Here is an 18,805-nt window from a genome sequence, read left to right as displayed (position 1 = left end):
AGGGCACAGGGGAAGACAAGGCTTCCTGAGGTCAATTTGGGGAGGACTCAGGCCAGTAGACCTGGGATAGAAAAAGGTAGCAGCAAAGTGCCCTTCTTACCTATGTGGCGTTTCGGGAAAATCTGGCGTGGTGTGGGGTCGTGGCTGTGAAGAGTAGGGCCTGGCCGGGATGCTGGACTCCCGAAGGAAGTCAGAGAACGGTGTCTGCTGCTGGGCTGAGGCTCTTGAGAAAATGGCAGCAAAAACTCAGACCTGTGAAACCTTGAAGCGCTAGGAAATGGCCCGTTGGATGATTCCGTGTCTGGATAGGCTCCTGCTGGTGGGGCTGCTTTTCGGCATGTTCTTCCCCTGAACCACGGTCTGACCTGGTCCACAGGCCGGGCCAGTGTCCCTGGTAGATTGTCCCGTGCCGGCCTCGCGCCCGGGTGCACGGTTTTGATTCCCGCCCTCCTGGGCCACGTACACCTGAGATGGGAGCGGGAACTCGGGCTGCCTCTTTGGTCAGAGCCTCTTCACCTGCGCGCAGTTTGTAGGGGGCGGGGCAGGGCCCCGGATGATGAAGGAAATGGAGGCTGCAGCGGAGGAAGCTTTCATGCTGCCGGGGAGCTGGATGGTGCCGGCTCACTGGAGACAGGGGTATCTGGGCAACAGGACCTGGTTGCAGTCCTGCCGGTATCGAAAGCATCACAGTCCGCCACACCCATCAGGAATTCACACTGCCGCTTCTTCTCGCCTGTTCCCGGTCTTTAAGGGTGGGAACGCCAGGTCCTCAGGAACACAGGAACTCCGCTGCAAACGCGTCTCCTGCTCAGCTAGGGTGAGCGGCGCTAGGAAGGTGGGCGGGCCCTGGTTGAATCTTCGCTTCTGATTGGTGAGCTGGATATCACATGACTTCCCGCTTCCCAGAGCCATCCAACCAAGATCCTTTCAGCAGCAAACACGAGCTTGCAGCAAACACGGGCTTGCACCACCGCTTTGGGATCTGCCCTGGACTGGTTGATAATATGAGTTTCCTCAGTCTTTAAACATACACCCTAAATGTGTGTATGTGTAGGAGGGTGGGGCCTCTCTATCTTAACAATTTGAGTGACTCCAAATCAACGTGTCAGCATCATCCTGGTGGCTCAAACTCAAGCAGTCATTTGAAGGAAATATCACACAGGTCAGAAAGAGATAATCCCCTAACTAGGTGATCTTCTTGGAAACTAGTCAGAACAATGGGTCCCATGACCCCAGAGGAGACAGTCCTGGGACGATTCCTAGTACCTGGATCACCCCACGCCTAATTGGAGTGGATTTAAGAGCTAGAGGGTGGCTTGCTGAAAGGGGAAAAATGGCATTGGGCCCACAGTGTTCTTGAAATGTTAAGCATTGCTGCCTCTGGTAGTTCCCAGGCACCAGAGGGAGGTTTAGACAATTTCCCAGCTTCGGCCCGCCTGGCTACCCCGAGGCACAAGCAAGGATTGTCTGTATTAAGAGTGGTATTGCCCTGAAACGTACATCAACATTTGTATAGGCTATATAGTAATCTAGTGATAAGTGTATGCTAATTTGTTTGATCTAGTCTTCATTCTTGGCCACAGATGTCTAGTTTCTGTTAATATAAATATGTTGTGATGCACAGACTTCAAGTTTAATACTTGGACATTTTAGTAATTATTACAAAAGGGTTGTGAAAAAAATGTGACAATGAATATATATATGTTCATGTATAACTGAAAAATTGTGCTCTACACTGGAATTTGACACAACATTGTAAAATGATTATAAATCAATAAAAAATGTTTAAAAAAGGGGGGGGGGTTGCATGTTTAGTACCCAAAACAGAAAAGCAAATGTAGGAAAACTTGCACCTAAATTTTCACACACCCATACGTAACTATTGGAAATGTTTAACTATATGTTGGCAGAGTGGCCATTCACATGTTTCATAGTTTTTGTCTTGTTTTATAAAGGTAGAATTATTTATTCATACAAATTATTTTGTAAACTGTGTTCTGGACCCAGAAAACACACTTTCCATGTCAATAAATAAATTTACACAAGGCCATTTTGTAACTAGAAAATATTCTATTTATAGAAGCCCTACATTTTCAAACATTCTTGTATCACCAACATTTGTGTTGTTTTCAACTTTTTGCTAACACATTACTGTGAGACTCATCCTTCTTGCTAAAATTTGTTCACATCCTAAGTTTGTCATTGTTATGGATAAATTCCCAGAACTGGAAATTGTTGGTATATGGCCAGGTACAAATGTAATTCTTTCTTAAAAATATTGGCAAACTGATCTCCTGAAAGTCATTGTTATAACAATTTTGGCAAAATGGAATGGAATGTTAAATGTAATGGATGAGCAACTGAAAACACAGCACAAAACAGAATGGAGTGGTATTTCGTGTGTTAAAAAATATGGAATGGGAAATGGATTTGAAATATAATCCAGAATGGGATGAAATGGAGACTGGTTGCAGAGGAAACTGGAATGGAATGAGGACTAGAATATAGACCTGAACAGGGTATGGGATGGAAAACTGAATAGGATGGAAATTGAATGGAATATAATGGGAAAATGGAATGGAAAGGAGAATGGAAATAAATATCTAATGGCATACAGAATAAAAGATATAATGTCATATGAGAAAAGGAATGGAATGGGAATATAGAATGAAATAAAATTTTAAAGAAAAAGGAAATTGAAATTAAATATGAAGAAATATAGAATGGAAATGAAAATGCAGTGGCATGAAATAAATGGACTGAAATATACACTATAGATTTTTAAATAGATGGAATAGAAAAAATGGAATGGAATTTGGAATGAACTATAGAAACAAGGTTTTGAAGGATGGAATAGAAATGGAATGAAAGTTGGAAAATGAGATACTGGTGAATCAGAGAATGGACTAAAATGAAGAATAAATTAAAAGAATGTGTTTAAATCAGTTATTGCTCCATAACTTGGTGTTGTGAAACGGTAACAATTTTATTATGCTCATAGATTCTGTACATCTGGAATTCAGACAGGGCTTGTCTCCTTTCCACTGTATCTGGACCCTCAGCTGATAAAAATCTGGGTGGCTATAAAGTCATGAGGGAAGAACAGCAATCAGTGATGACTCCTAATTTGGCCAAGGAATCTGGGTGGATGATGGTACCACTTAGTGAAATAGGGAAAACTTGCTCAGTAGAGGAGCCGACTGAGGAGAGAGTGGAAACTGGTGATTCTGTTCTGACCATGTTGACCACTACAACCTGCGTAGTTGTACTAGTCATTTAGAGGAATAAACCTCAACATACCTCATAACATTTCATTCACCTTACAGGTCATCATTTGCCAGTTTCATGGATCCAGTATTCCTCTGAGGTAGGTATCATTTCAATTTACTCTCCAGGATCTAGCCTTTACTCCTTTCTGTAATCTTTCTGGGTCTTAGTTATGATCCTTGACTTACTAACAACTAAAATGCCCCCATTTGTCCTTGCCCTCATTTAAATATATATATATTTCTATATATGAATATATATAAGGAGAAATAGAATGTATATATTTTCCATATTTCTATATACAAATGTATATTTATGTAAAATAAAATTTTCTTCACATATAAAGACAATTTTATTTTAAAAATATATACATTTCTATGTTTTTATTTGTAAATATAGAAATTATATCTATTTCTCCTTTATGAATATATAATTACAATAAATACATACTTGTATATATAATATATAAATATAACTTCCCCATATATATATTTCTCTAAATGAAGGCAAGATACATTTTTTTTTTCTTTCACTTACTGATTTGGCTAACCTCTAAGATCTCAAACTTTCTTCTAAGTAAGATTTTTCTCTTTAAATCTGTTGGTGTACCTTTAATGCCCTCTTTCTCTTTCCCACTGTTCCTGTTTAAATAGTATATATGTATTATGTGCTCAAAGAAGAAGAAAATTCTGGAAGGATGACTTTTTTTCTCTTCATACTTTGTTTTCTGAATGTTTTCAATGAATATACATTACCCTTACATTCAGAAAAAATATAGCTATTTGCATTTTGAAAAAAATTAATTTTTAAATGTTTAATGAGGTTTTAAGCTGTTATAAGAAACCAAACTCTCTCATGTATTACTAAATGGAGTTTCAAATTCTTAACATTGACAGATGGAAATATGACAATATATATTTAAAGTCATAAATATGTAATCCATTTGACACTAGAATTCCTCCTCTAGACATTAATTCTAAAGGAATACTGATATATATACCCTTTGTATGTTCAAAGTTGATTATTATAGTGTCAGTTATTTTTAAAAGTCTGAAATGACCTCATTTCCCAAGAGGACACCAGATGTCCATAGAATAAACTTATGCAGTTTCTACGTGTTTCTGAAGAACTTTTAATACCATGGGGAAAAAACCTATGTTATGTAAGTGAAAAAAAACATGATTACTGTATATACTGATCAATATTTATTTCTATTTATCTATGTATCTATCTACCCGCTTACCCATCTATCCATCCAGCTATCTATCTTTATTTCCTTTGGCTGCTGTAATAAATTACCAGAAGATTGGTGACTTAATACAACAAAAATGTATTTTCTCAAAACCCTGGATGCCAGACATACATATTCAGTATCACTAGGCCAAAATCAAGGTATGGGCAGGCCTGCAATCCCTCTGGAGGCTCTAGGGGAGTATCTGTTCCTTGCTTCTTCTGACTTCTGGTGGCTGCCAACCTTCCTTGGCTCATTGCCATTATCACCCCAATATCCACCTCTGTCTTTACAGAGCCTCCCCTGTATATTTGTATCAAATGTCTCTGCCTCTCTCTTACAAGAACATGTGATTGCATTTAGGGCTCACCTAGATGGTATAGGATAATCTCCCCACCTCAAGATCTGTAAATCACATCTGTAAAGTCCTTTTTTTTTTCCCATATAAGATAACATTAATAGGTCCATTGAATAGGATGTGAATATCTTTTGGTGGATCATTATTTGACCAACCACACTATCAATATCAAGCTATCTATTTTTATACCTACCTAGCTTTTTATATAGGACCTCATTCCCTAAGGAACAGTGGTTCTCAACCAGGTGCATTTTGCCCTCGAGGAGACACCTGGCAATCCCTGGAAATATTTTTGGTTGTCCCAGCTAGTGAGGGTGGAGGTGCTGTGGACATCTAGCGTCTAGAGGACAGAGATGTTGCTAAACCTCCTCAATGCAGAGGACAAAAGCCTACAACATGGAACAGTATATCTGATCTATAACATCAATAGTGTTAAGGTTGACAAACCCTGCTGGAGAGAATTTAGACAATTCAAAAAAGTTGACAACAAAATTTAAATCACAAGCAATCCTGCCAGTGACTGACAACTATTGTTAAACATGTGATATGTCCTCAGAGTGAAGTCACAGAAGACGGCAGAGGAGAGAAATCCAAAAATCCATCCCTCCATACGTGATGATTAAGCTGGCAAAACCTATCGGAATCAACTTGGTTTTGAACTCTGGAATTTATTTTTAAAACTTACCACAATTGGAGAGTGCTTAATGAATAAAACACTCCTAATTTTGGTTGGAGAGCTCTGTAGCACTTTTTCATACCTCCCTACCATCCCCACGGCCCAGCTAGGCGGTGCTGTGTGGATGGCACCCTGTATTCCTGGTTTAGCTTGCTGCTGCCAGAGGGGGAAATAATAGGCCTTGTTCTCAGAGTTATGGTTGTGCATTTTGACCTGCTTTGTGGTTCCCTGAGGAATCAGCTCAGAGACTTGCCTTTGCTTCACCTACCCCAGAAGTGTCAGGGCTGGAGCAGTGTTCCAAGTAGCACTGGTTAAAACCATTTAAAAGCAAATGCTAGTGCTCACACAACTCAATATCTAAGAAATAAACAACCCAGTTAAAAAATGGGCAGAAGATCTGAATAGACATTTTTTCCAAAGAAGACATACAGATGATCAACATGAAAGGATGTTCAACCTCACTAACCATCAGGGGAATATAAATCAAAACCAGAATGAGATATCATCTCACACTTGTCAGAATGGCTATCATCAAAAAGACAACAAATAACAAATATTGACAAGGATGTGGAGAAGAGGGAAAACTAGTCCACTGTTGGTGAAAATATAAATTGCTACAGCCATTGCAGAAAGGATAAATAATATGTGGTATACACAGACACAATGGAATACTACTCGGCCATAAAAAAGAATGAAATAATGCCATTTGCAGCAACATGGATGGACCTAAAGAGCATTATGCTTAGTGAAGTAAGTCAGAGAAAACCAAATACTGTATGCTTTCACTTATATGTGGAATCTAAAAAGATAAACCAATTAATATAACAAAATAGAAACAGACTTACAGATACAGAGGATAAACCAGTGGTTTCCAGTGGGGTAAGGGGTGTGGGGAGGGGCAAGATAGGGAAGGGAAATTAAGAGGTGCAAACTACTAGGTATAAAATAGGTAAGACACAGTATGTACTGTATAGCACAGGAAATATAACCAATATTTTATAATAACTTTAAATGGAGTATAATAAAAAATATCAAATCATTATGTTGTACACCTGAAACAAATATAATATTGTAAATCAACTATCCTTCAATTTAAAAAAAAGAGAAAATACTACCCAGAAGCACGTGAGGCAGAGGATGGTGGAAGAAGCATAGGGCACGCTGTGGACAGGTGACTCGCCCATCCCTGAGGCGGGACAGTCTCACTCCCAAGGAGACTGAGACTTCCCAGACTGGGCTGCTTGTTGTGACTAGGTCTGTTTTGCTGACGCCCGCCACCCTGGTGTCTGTGTAAGAAGACTCTCGTGCAGATAAAGAGGTTTCTGGAACCAAGTTGCTTGCCCTGAATGGGTCCCCTTTATCCTGTTCCCCCCCTTGCCCTCATCCCACAGGCCCCTGTGTCTCTGGGCAGGGAAGGGAGTCTCTGGCCCACAGGAACAAAGACTTCCTGGATCAGGCTGCATTTGTGACTTGGTCCCCTTCCCTGATTCTGCCCAGCTGCCCAAGTGTTTCTGAGTGTGAAGGAGAGTTTCAAGTGCCCACAGACAAAAATACTTCCCATATGCTGCTGCTTGCTGTGATGAGGCCCCTTTTCCCTCTGCAGTCAGCCAAACTTAGTGTATCTAGGTAGACAAGAGAGTTTCAGACCCTGCAGGATAATGAAGCTTCCAGGACCAGGTTTCCTATTGCAACTGGTCTACCCACTTCTGTTTTTCTCCTTGGGAAGGAGGAGTCCTAGTCCTAGAGGGAAGAGAGAGTGCTTCCCCTGGCTGCTTATTTCTGATGAGGCTCCCAATTTGTCCCCCTTGCAGTGTTGTCAGACTCACTTGATGTTGTTTGAGAAACTCTGATTCGATCTGGGGAGGATGGAATTGATCTTCTGTTGCTAAGTCAGGGGTCCCAAAACATGAATTCTTGTAAGCCTTCCTCTTTTAGGTGGGAGTACAGAAGACACTGCTGTCATGCGGTTCCTCTGGTTCTGGGGTCCCAGACCAGCTTCTTTCTCACTGCCTCTCAGAATTCCCATTTGGTTATCTCTTGCAACATTTCCCGGATTTGCAGATGTTTTAACAAAGAGAAACAGTGAGAAATAGGTCTATACCATCTGGTCCAGACTGGAAGCCTTAATTTACTTTTTTAAAACAATAGGTTTCAGTTTTAGAGGAGTTTAAGGTTCATAGAAAATTGAGGAGAAAGTGTAGAGTTCCCATATAGCCCCTGTCCCCACATATACAAAGCCTTCCCTACTATCAACTTCCCCCACCAGAGTGGTACATTTGTTATAAATATTGAACCGACATTGACACATCATCATCACTTAAAGTCCATAGTTTACATTGGGGTTCACTCTTGGTTTTGTACATTTTATGGGTTTTGACCAATGTATAATGATATTAATCTACCATTATAGTATCATATAGAATGGTTTCACTGCTCTAAAAATCCTTTTTGCTCCACCTATTTACCCCTTCCTCCTCTTAACCCCTGAAAAACACTGACATTTGTATTGCCTCCATAGTTTAGCCTTTTTTCAGAATGTCATGTAATTGGAATCATACTATATGTAGCCTTTTCAGATTGGCTTCCTTCATTTAGTAATATGCATTTAAGTTTCCTCCATGTCTTTCCAAGGCTTGATAGCTCCTTTCTTTTTAGCACTGAATAATATAATATTCCATTGTCTGGATGTACCACAGTTTATTTATCTATTCACCTATTAAAGGACACCTTGGGTTTTTTCCCCAAGTTTTAGCAGTTATGAATAAACCTACTATAAACATCTGTATGCAAGTTTTATGGTGGACAAGCAGTTCTCCAGTGGACAAACAAATGGCCAACAAGCACATGAAAAAATGCTCAGTATCACTAATTATCAGAGAAATGTAAATCAAAACTACAATGAGGTATCATCTCACACCAGTCAGAATGGCCATCATTCAAAAGTCCACAAACAATAAATGCTGGAGAGGGTGTGGAGAAAAGGGAACCCTCCTACACTGTTGGTGGGAATGTAGTTTGGTGCAGCCATTATGGAAAACAGTATGGAGATCCCTCAAAAGACTAAACATAGACTTACCATATGATCCAGCAATCCCACTCCTGGACATATATCCAGAAGGAATCTTAATTTAAAAAGATACATGCACCCCCATGTTCATAACAGCACTATTTACAATAGCTAACACATGGAAACAACCTAAATGTCCGTCGACAGATGAATAGATAAATAAGTGGTGGTATATTTATACAATGGAATATTACTCAGCCATAAAAAAGAATAAAATAATGCCATTTGCAGCAACATGGATGTCCCTGGAGAATGTCATTCTAAGTGAAGTAAGCCAGAAAGAGGAAGAAAAATACTATATGATATCACTCATACATGGAATGTAAAAAAAAAAAAAAAAAGACAAATGAACTTATTTGTTAAACAGAAACAGATTCACAGACATAGAAAACAAACTTATGGTTACCAGAGGGGAAGGGGGTGGGAAGGGATAAACTGGGAGTTTGAGATTTGTAGATACTTACTACTATATATAAAATAGATAAACAACAAGTTTATATTGTATAGCATAGGGAACTATATTCAATATCTTGTAGTAACCTATAATGAAAGAGAGTATGAAAACGATGAAAATGAATATATGTATGTATATGTATGATTGAACTATTATGCTGCCTACCAGAAATTGACACATTGTAAACTGACTGTACTTTAATTAAAAAAAGTGTTAGTTAAACATCAAATTCGTAAACTGAGTCAAACCAAAAAAACCAACCAAACAAACAAACAATAAGCAGTAAAGGTGGGAAAAGTAAATGCAAGTAGAATACCTAGGCAGAACACTATGGATCGCACATATTTGGTAAACCCCTGTATCTTTCTGAAAGTAAACATAAGCTTTTATTAAAGCCCTTTTCTTTACTATAAGAACCTCAATCCTCCAACAATTCATTCAGATTAAGTTAACTCTTCTTTTATGCCTAAAGCATCCAAGTAGGGCATTCCTGTGTTTTCACCATGTAAATCACTGTGATATTTCTCTGATCAGGAGTTGGATCTGTGGTGGTTAGGAGTGAAGAATATGTAAGTAGTGAATCTTGAGAACGTTATGGAGAATAACATATTCAGCTCACCTGCCTGAAGGAGACAGGTGATACTAATTTCGGGAAACCGGGCTTTCTCTCTGTATTTCATCTTTCCTGTCTCTAAAGTAGATTGGGCTCCACAAAGGGAACCTTAAGTACTGATGTAGAATTTCAAATCTTTTTTCTTCTTCTTTTAAAAACTTTTGGCTGATGGAGCAGTCTCTGACTTTAAGGTTACCTGAGTTTGAGTTCTAGTTTTACCTTTTGAAAATGCCACCCTTGGTGGGAGGTTAGAGCTCAGTGGTAGAGTGTGTGCTTAGCATGCACGAGGTTCTAGGTTCAACCCCCAGTACTTCTATTTTTTAAAAAAATCATTAAAAATAAATAAATAAACCTAATTACCTCCTTCCTCCCTACCAAGACCCCAGCCCCTAGAAAAACCCGAAACCAAAACCAAACCAAAAAATGCCACCCTGAATTCTGGAAAGATAGGTACAGCAACCAAGATCTGTTTTCAGAATCATGGATTTTCCCTCCAGGAAACCCTCTAAGGTCTCAGGGTAAAGAGCCAAGAAAGACCCCTCATGGCTTTGGCAGAGGGAGGGAAGAGTAACCATCAGTAAACACTCCCATAACCTTCTCCATAACAGAGGTCTACTTTCTAGGGTAAAATGCTTTGCCAGAAGGTAATTCTGAAATCTTATCCTGGCTGGGAAGGGGAATTCCTCCCCAATCCATCCCCATCCCTTATAGTCTTCTTGGCCTCAGCTAAATGGCCAGGGTGGAGGTCGGGGTGGAGAGCTGGGGAGAGATTTAAGGAAATGAATTGGGAATGCTGCAGTCTAAGAAAAGAGTAGCAGGAAAGGGGCAAAAATAATACATCACTGAAGGAGGGACAGAAACAGCTGTGAAGGCCACAGTGCTGAAACACAGGCCAGCTAAAGGACTGGCATTTAATCACTTGTCCTCCATACCCTACCACCAAATCAACAAGGCTCCAATATAGTGACAATGGAAAACAGCTGAAAATGCTGTAAGATACGGTATCTCTCTGAGGAGTAGTGCATACAGAAGCCCGAAAGCCAAAATGGGAAACCAAAATGACATTCGAGGAATTTAAAGCTTTTATTAGTACCCATAGCTACAATGAACATTTAATGCAGCCCACCTCTTAGCCAGATTAACACAAATCTTCACACTAAAAGACTATTTACCTCAATTTTATTATCCAATCCATCTCCCTTTCAACAAAAAAAATTACAAGGCATACCACGTGCGAGAAAAAACTCACGGTCTGAAGACACAAAACAAACATGAGAACCATACTGAGATATAATACAGGTGTTGTAATTATCAGACAATGAATTTAATATAACTATGAGTAATGTGTAAAGGTCTTTAGTGGAAAAAGTAAATACAAGTTACAAATGTGTAATGTAAGCAGAAACAGAAACTCTAAGAATCGAAAAGAAATTCCAGAATCAAAAACAGAAATGAAAAATGCCCTTGACTGGCTCATTACTAGATTCCACACATCGGAGGAAAAATTTGAAGGTTAATAGAAACTTCCCAAAGCGAAATGCAAAGAAAATACTAAAGAAACAAACAAAAACCAGAGCAGAATAACTGATAACTGTGGGAAAATATAAAAAAGTGTAAAATCTGTGTAATTACAATGCCAGAAGGAGAAGAAAGAAAATGGACCAGAAGAAATGTTTGAAGTAATAATTACTAAGAACTTTTCAAAATGAATGATAGATAATAACTCACAGATCCGGGAATCACAGAGAACACTAAACAAGATAAATACAGAAAAAAAAACTATACCTAGACATATCATATTTAATCTGCACATAAACAAAGCCAATGAAAAAATTTTGAAAGAAGTCAGGAAAATACCTTGTTTATAGTGGAAGAAGAATAAGAAGAATTACAGTGGACTTCTTGTCAGAAAACATGTAAGCAAAAAGAGAGGGGTGTGAAATAGTTAAAGTGATGAATTTATCCTCCAAAAGTGAAGGAGAAATAAAGACTTTCTCAGAGAGGAAAAAATGAGGGTAATCATTGCCAGTAGATCTGCCCTGCCCATAATGTTAAAAGAAGATCTTTAGGTGTAAGAAAAATTACTTACTTCTCTCTCTCTCTCTCTCTCTCTCTATATATATATATATATGCATAATTAAGTATATATATATACATATATAGAGAGAGAGAGAGGGAGAGGGACTTGATTTTCATTGAGAGAAAAAAGCATCTGAGAAGGAATAAATGAAGATAAAATATTTTCTTTTTCTTAACTGACCTAAACTGTAACTGCTTTAAAGCATTGAAAATAACAATGTATGGGATGATTATAGCATATAGATAGGTGAAACAAATGAATGCAAGGTCACAAGGGAAAGGAGGCGGGAACTGAGAATATTCTAAGGTACCTGTGCTACATGTGAAATAGTATAGTGTTACCTGAAGGTGAACTTGGACTAGTTGAAAGTATATCTATTTTAAACTCTAGAGCAAACAAGAAACTTAAAAAAGATAAGTATAAATAATATGCTGACAGAGGAGATAAAATAGAATCAAATAAAATGCTCAGTTAAAATCAGAGAAGGTAAAGAAAAATGATGAGGAAAAAAGGGACAAAAAATTTAACAGGTATCAGTTATACAGGTGGTATATGTTAATCCAACTATATAAATAACCACTTTACATGTGAATAGTCTATACATGCCAACTATAAGACAGACATTGTCAGAGTAGATAGAAAAACTAGACCAACTATATATTGTCTAAAAGAAATTAAATTTAAAAATAAAAGTCAAGGATGTTAAATATAAAGAGACAGAGAAAGACACCATGCCAACATGAATCAAAAGAAAACTGGAGTACTATATCAATGTCATATAAAGCAAACTTCAGAACAAGAAAAATTATCTGGTATAAAGTGGAGCATTATATATTGCTAAAGGAGTTAATTCATCAAGAAGACCTAGCAATCCTTTACACACACACACACACACACACACACACACACACACACACCTAACAACAAAGTATCAAAATTCATGAGGCAAAAAGTGATAGAAATGAAAGGAGAAATAGACAAATCCACTATTATTATTGGAGACCTCAACCTGCCTCTGTTAGTAATTTATAGATCATTCAGGCAGAATGTCATTAAGGCTACTGATAACCTGAACAACACAATTAATCAACTTGATCTAATTGTCAGTTATGGAACCTTCCATCCAACAACAGCAGAATATATTTTCTTCTCAAGTTCACATGGGATAGTGACCCAAGACAGGCCATTTTCCAGGTCATAAAACACACCTTAACAAATTTATAATACAAGTCATACAAAAATCTGGTTTTAGATCAAAATAAAATATTAAGAATAAGTAATAGAAAGATAGTTGGAAAAATTCCAAAATATTTGGAAATGAAACCATGAGTCAAAGAAGAAATCTCAAGAGAAATTTTAAAGTATTTAGGAATTAAATAAAAATGAAAATAAAACTTATCAAAATTTCTTGGCTGCAGCTAACACACTGCATAGGGAAATTATAACATAAAATGCATATATAAGAACAGAAGAAAGATTTAAAATCAATAACCTCAGCTTCCACCTTAGGAAACAAGAGAAAGAAAAGCAAATTAAACCTCTTTTTTTTCATTGACTATAGTTCCCTGTGCTATACAGGAGAGCAAATTAAACTTAAAGCAAAGAGAAGAACTGAAGTAATAAAAATTAGAGCAGAGCAGAAGTCAGCAACGTTAAAAAAAGGCAAACAATAGAGAAAATCTATGAAACCAAAAGCTGATTCCTTTTTTTAAAAAATCAATAAAATTGATAAGAAAAAATTAGATGAATCTCAATTGAGGGACATTATAAAAAATACTTGACAAATACTCCTCAAAACTGTCAGTCTTGTGAAAAAGAAGGAAAGTTTGAGAAACTATCACAGCCAATGAAGAGCCTAAGGAGACATGATGACTAAATCAAACATGCTATCCTAGATGGGACCCTGGAATACATAAAGAACTTTAGATAAAAACTAGGGAAATCTGGGAAAAGTATGGACTCTAGATAATAATGTATCAATATCAGTTCATTAATTGTGACAAATATGCCATAATAATGGAAGACATTAACAATATAGGAAACTGGATGTAGTACATGTATATGTGAAATCTCTATACTGTCATCACAACTTTTCTGTAGATCTAAAACTTTTATAAAATAAAATTTTATTAAAGAAATAAAAGACTAAAAGACCAGTTATTGGAAGTCCACTTGTTACATTTATAGAAAAATGTTTTTCTATGTTAACTTTTTGACTTAAGACATATCATGGCCATTGACAATAATGCTTACTACACTATTAAAATACCCCACATTAGTGTAGTTCAGAATTTTACCCATTTTAAAGTACTTTTGCTTTTTTAAAAAAAATTATTTTATTTTGGCAGGGGGAGGTACTTAGGTTTATTTATTTTTTAGAGGAGGTACTGGGGGTTGAACCCAGGACCTCACACATGCTAAGCCTGTGCTCTACCACTGAGCTACACCCTCCCCCTCAAGGTACTTTTGCTTTAAGATGAGATATGGTATAAATGCAAATACTACATGATATGAAGGAAAAAACATTACAATTCCAGATGGCATTAATTCTACATACCCAACAAGTAATCTCTCTCTAAAAAATCCCAAATATATAGGAAACAGAAGGACAAAACATTCTGTTACTAATATAGTACATGGGAGTTGACAAAAAGAATCAAATGAAGACATAGAAACTTGACTCTGCTTTACTCCCATAACCTAGTCTCAAAAAAAGGAATGCTAAAGTGCTCTAAGATGATTCCAAGACAAGATGGACTAGGTGATGAAGCTGCTTCACAATATAATCTCTCAAGGAGCAAATGGAAAATCCCTCACTGGACCTTGTGCATGAGACTTGAAGCCTTTGCTTGTGCCTCACAATATGCTACTTGGCATTTCATCCCTGCGATCAACAGGGCTCTGTGGGCTGACCTTATAGATCAAGAACTGGAAATGCAGAGGTAAGTCTATAAAAGGCAGAGAGGTATAGTACAGAAATATTCAACTTTGTAATTTTATTGTTTCTCACATTTCTCCTGACCCAGGAAAAAAATGGTCTACTAATTCTCATGAGCAATACTTAGAACACCAATTATATATTCTCAACACTCTTGCCACCTCAAGAAAATATTTTTAGACAAATATGCATTAGAATTTTAATTATAGGCTTAGTCAGTTATTTATTTAATAAAGAAAAATGCTAAATCTATAGAGTCCCTAAAAAGTCTAGAAATATAGACAAATATATAAAATGTTATTGACAACATGTTCAATTGGTAAAATATTAATAAAATAATGTTATCTGAGTTTCCAGACTTTAGGGCCACTCTCAAGATTGATATAGTAAGTACATGATTCAAGATGCATTACTAATTGTGGGAGGACTGAAAAACAATATGTACTTTATGATTACATTTGTGTACTAGTCATAAGCACATTCCCATCCATTCAGAATAAACTCATAATAGGGTTATATGGTGGTAGGGATGAGGGAAGGGATCAAAGATACGTCAAGAGAGAATTTTGTTATGACTGTATGTTTGAAATTTTTACAGTGACAAAATAGTCATAGAGCACCACTTCAGTATTTTTAAACTATCAGTAGCAAATCACTTGCAAAACACTCCACCCCTCACTCTGAAGCCCCAGTACAAGGAATGGAAAGAGCTGGTGTCAATGTGAATCCTTCTGGAACAAACTATGTGATCTTGGACAGATCACCACACCACCATCCCTGTGCTCCACACTCTGCATCCATAAAATGACAATTCCTAAGGTTCTTCCCTACTTTATTATTTCATTTATTTATCAACTGATTAGAAGTCATTTAAGAACATATATCCACCCAGTGGGCCTATGCCAACTCTTATAACTCTTCACTGCATTATTATAGAAAGTGATACATTTCCAAGGGATATGGACAAAACCACCTTTAAAAAAAAATGTGTCCTCAGGAGTCTCTATCCTGTAAATCTTTTGGAACAGAAGATTCCCAAGAGTTTAAGTATGGCTGGAGAAGAGACCTCTGATGGGAAGGGGTGTGTGTGTGTGTTCTTTGACAGTCCAACAGTTGTTTTGGACACACATATGTCCTGTGTTGCAGCTTCCCAGACTAAAGTCTAGCCTGAGACTCAAACTCAATCTCTATGAGAGTTGCAGTTTGACACGTGTACAGATTGAGTACTTCCTTAATCAGTAAGAAATCTCAATCAAGGAAGTAGTTAATCAAAAAGACTGTAGCCAATGGAAGGATCCTGAATGAGGGCTGAATGTGGCTACTCACCCCAGAAGAGAGGAAGCCCCACAGAACCATGCCCTAAGTGTCAGCCCTGGGAAACTCCAGGCAGGGGTGGCCAGATGTTGCAGCCTCTTTCTCCTAGGGGGTTTCAACCAGGTGAGTGCCTTGGTCTGAAGGGTGTGGCCTCAGGTAAGCAGAGAGAGGATTCCCAGTCCCTGTAAGTGTCTAGGTGAGGACCTTGAGTGAGAACAGACAGGTGAGGGTGGGGTCTCACATGGCCCCGCCTCTTCCATCAGCTCTGGGAGACCCCAGGTAGGAGGGGCCGGAAGTGAGGTTCCTAACTGCCTCCTGGGGAAGTGAGAACCGTGAGGATACAGGTCACACGGGAGAGAGAAGTCCTTGTCCTGTCAGGAGTCCAGGTAAAGATTCTGAATGGGGACGGAGGGTCCACCCACCCAGGAAGAAAGGGCCCCCACAAAGCCCTGCTCCTGCTGCCAGCCCTGCAAGGTCTGGAAATAACCATTAGAATGAGGCGTCGCCTCTTTTCATCCTGTTGGCAGGGGTGGTTGTGGAGGGTGGGGGGAGGGAGGTCTCAGGGAAATTAGGACTTTGCTCTGGGGAGGGGTCCTATTTAAGCAGAGGAAGGAGTCCTAGGCCTGCCAGGGGTCCAGATCAGGACTCTGAGTAAGGACTGAGGGTTTCACCCATCTCAGAAAAAGGCGACAGCCACACTCTCGGAAAGCCTTACAGAGCTGAACAGAAGGAGTGCCTCTGAGTTCCTCCTTGGGAGTCTCAGGCCTCGGGGTTGTAGAGGCCTGATCTGAGTGTCCTTAGGTCAGCAGAGGGAAGATTCCTAGTCCCTAGTCATGTCCAGGTGGGAATCTTAACTGAGGAATTATGGGACCACTCACCCCAAAACAAACCGGCTCCAGAGAGACCCGTCGCTGCTATCATCCCTAGGAATCCCCAGACTACCTTTTAGACTAGGGCGCCTTTTGAATTTCACTCTGCGTGATACAGGAAGGTGGGGCCTGGCCTTAGGTTAAGGGAGGGAAAGTGACCTAGGGCCTTCTAGGGATCAAGGTGAGGGCCCTGAGTGAGGACTGAGGGAACTACCCACCCCAGAATAGAGGGCATCCCACCCCCCCACCCCTGCCGGGAGACCTGGGCAGCTCTGGTAAATCTGTTACACTCAGGCACCCCCTGACTTCCTACTCAGGGGTCTCAAGGGAGTGAATGCCCTAGTCTGGGAAAGTGGGGGGGTGGCCCTAGTTCAGGAGCGAGAAATGTTCCAGTCAATTCCCAGAGTCCAGGTGAAGTCCCTTAGTGAGGGCTGAGGAGATAACACACCTTAGAACAGAGGAGACCCCACCGACCTCAACCCGGCCCCGTGGTGAGCCCGAGATGACTGGCTGCACCCTGAGAAGCCTTTTCACTTCCTCCTTCAGGTTATGGAACAGGTGGTGGGGGACAGAAGGCCTGTGAGGCCCTAGAGTGCTGCCCTCAGGGGAAGACCCGCGAGGCAGCCTCCATCAGGGCTGTTACGGTGATGTTCACCAGCTGAGACCAGTCACATGTTCCCTCTCTCCCTTAGACTGTGGGCCCTCTTAACCCTCCTGCTGACACTCCTGTCAGCGGCCACCCACACAAGACCTCATGCCTGGTAATAAGGAGAGTCCCTCCTCCCCACATGGGCAACGCTTTCAGGCCCACACTGAGACCCCGGGCCTGGCGGGCACCTGGGTTCCACAGGCTGTGCCAGAGGCTTCCTCTTCCTCCTCTACTTCTTTGACCCCTCTCCAGTGTGGATGAGGTTTCTATTCCTGGGATACTCAGTACTCCCCAGGGTACTCATAGTGATGAGCACTCCAGCAGCCAAGAAGAGATGGAAAATTCAAGCACTTCACGATCCCTGCCAGACAGTGAGAATGTGCTCGACCCTCTAGATGAGAATGTAGAATTGTTAGTCAGTTTCCTGCTGCTGAAGTATAAAATGAATGAGTCCATCAGAAAGGTGCTGATGTGAAGGAAGTGGACCCTACCACCCACAGCTATGCCCTTGTGAACAAACTGGACCTCACCTATGATGGCAGGATGAATGAAGAACAGGGCATGCCCAAGACTGGCCTCCTGATAATTATCCTGGGAGTGATCTTCATGAAAGGCAACCGTGCCACTGAGGAGGAACTCTGGGAAGTGCTGAATCCGATGGATGTATATTCTGGGAGGAAGCATTTCATCTTTGGGGAGCCCAGGAGGCTCATCACCAGTGATTTTGTGAAGGAACAGTACCTGGAGTACCACCAGCAGGTGCCCGACAGTGATCCTCCCCGCCGTGAATTCCTGTGGGGCCCAAGAGCTCGTGCTGAAGTCAGCAAGATGAAATTGCTGGAGTTTTTGGCTAAGATCCATGGGATCAACTCCAGGAACTTCCCATCTCAGTATGAGGAGGCTCTGAGAGAGAAGGAAGAGCAAGCCCGAGCCAGAACTGAAGTTAGGGGTGGCCCAGCTGCAACATCCGGTCCAAGTTCTGGTTTCTCCCACCCTTAGTTAAGACTGAGGCAGATTCTTCACTTTGTTCTTAAAAAAGGATGTCAACATTTGAAATTGTGGGAAGGCTGGAGTGGGTTAGAGGGAGAACAGTCTGTAACATCTGTGTATTCCTATTATATATATGGGTGACTTGGAGATTTCTTTCTTTTCTGGCATTTTTCAAATGTTATCTCTTAATAGGAGGTTTAATTAGCTTAACAATCTAAGCTCATGAATGACACTATTTACACATCTATTACTATCCCTTAGATTTAAGAGTAAGAGATCTGTTATTTTGTAATACAAAT

The 18,805-nt window shown here is 39.8% G+C and overlaps 1 protein-coding gene across 1 annotated transcript; it reads left to right on the top strand.

The window, feature by feature from the left end:
• Positions 1-556: 556 nt before the first annotated feature.
• On the top strand, positions 557-18,515 carry LOC105081221 (melanoma-associated antigen B16-like). Its single transcript, XM_074358970.1, has 2 exons — positions 557-817; positions 17,976-18,515. Exons 1-2 carry the CDS (start codon positions 557-559, stop codon positions 18,513-18,515), a joined length of 801 nt encoding a protein of 266 aa, XP_074215071.1.
• Positions 18,516-18,805: the final 290 nt, after the last annotated feature.

The sequence above is a fragment of the Camelus bactrianus genome, chromosome X, assembly GCF_048773025.1.
Source record: "Camelus bactrianus isolate YW-2024 breed Bactrian camel chromosome X, ASM4877302v1, whole genome shotgun sequence".
Lineage (NCBI taxonomy): Eukaryota > Metazoa > Chordata > Mammalia > Artiodactyla > Camelidae > Camelus > Camelus bactrianus.
Note: the sequence above shows the minus strand (reverse complement) of the source record. Positions and strands in the feature narration are given on the sequence as shown.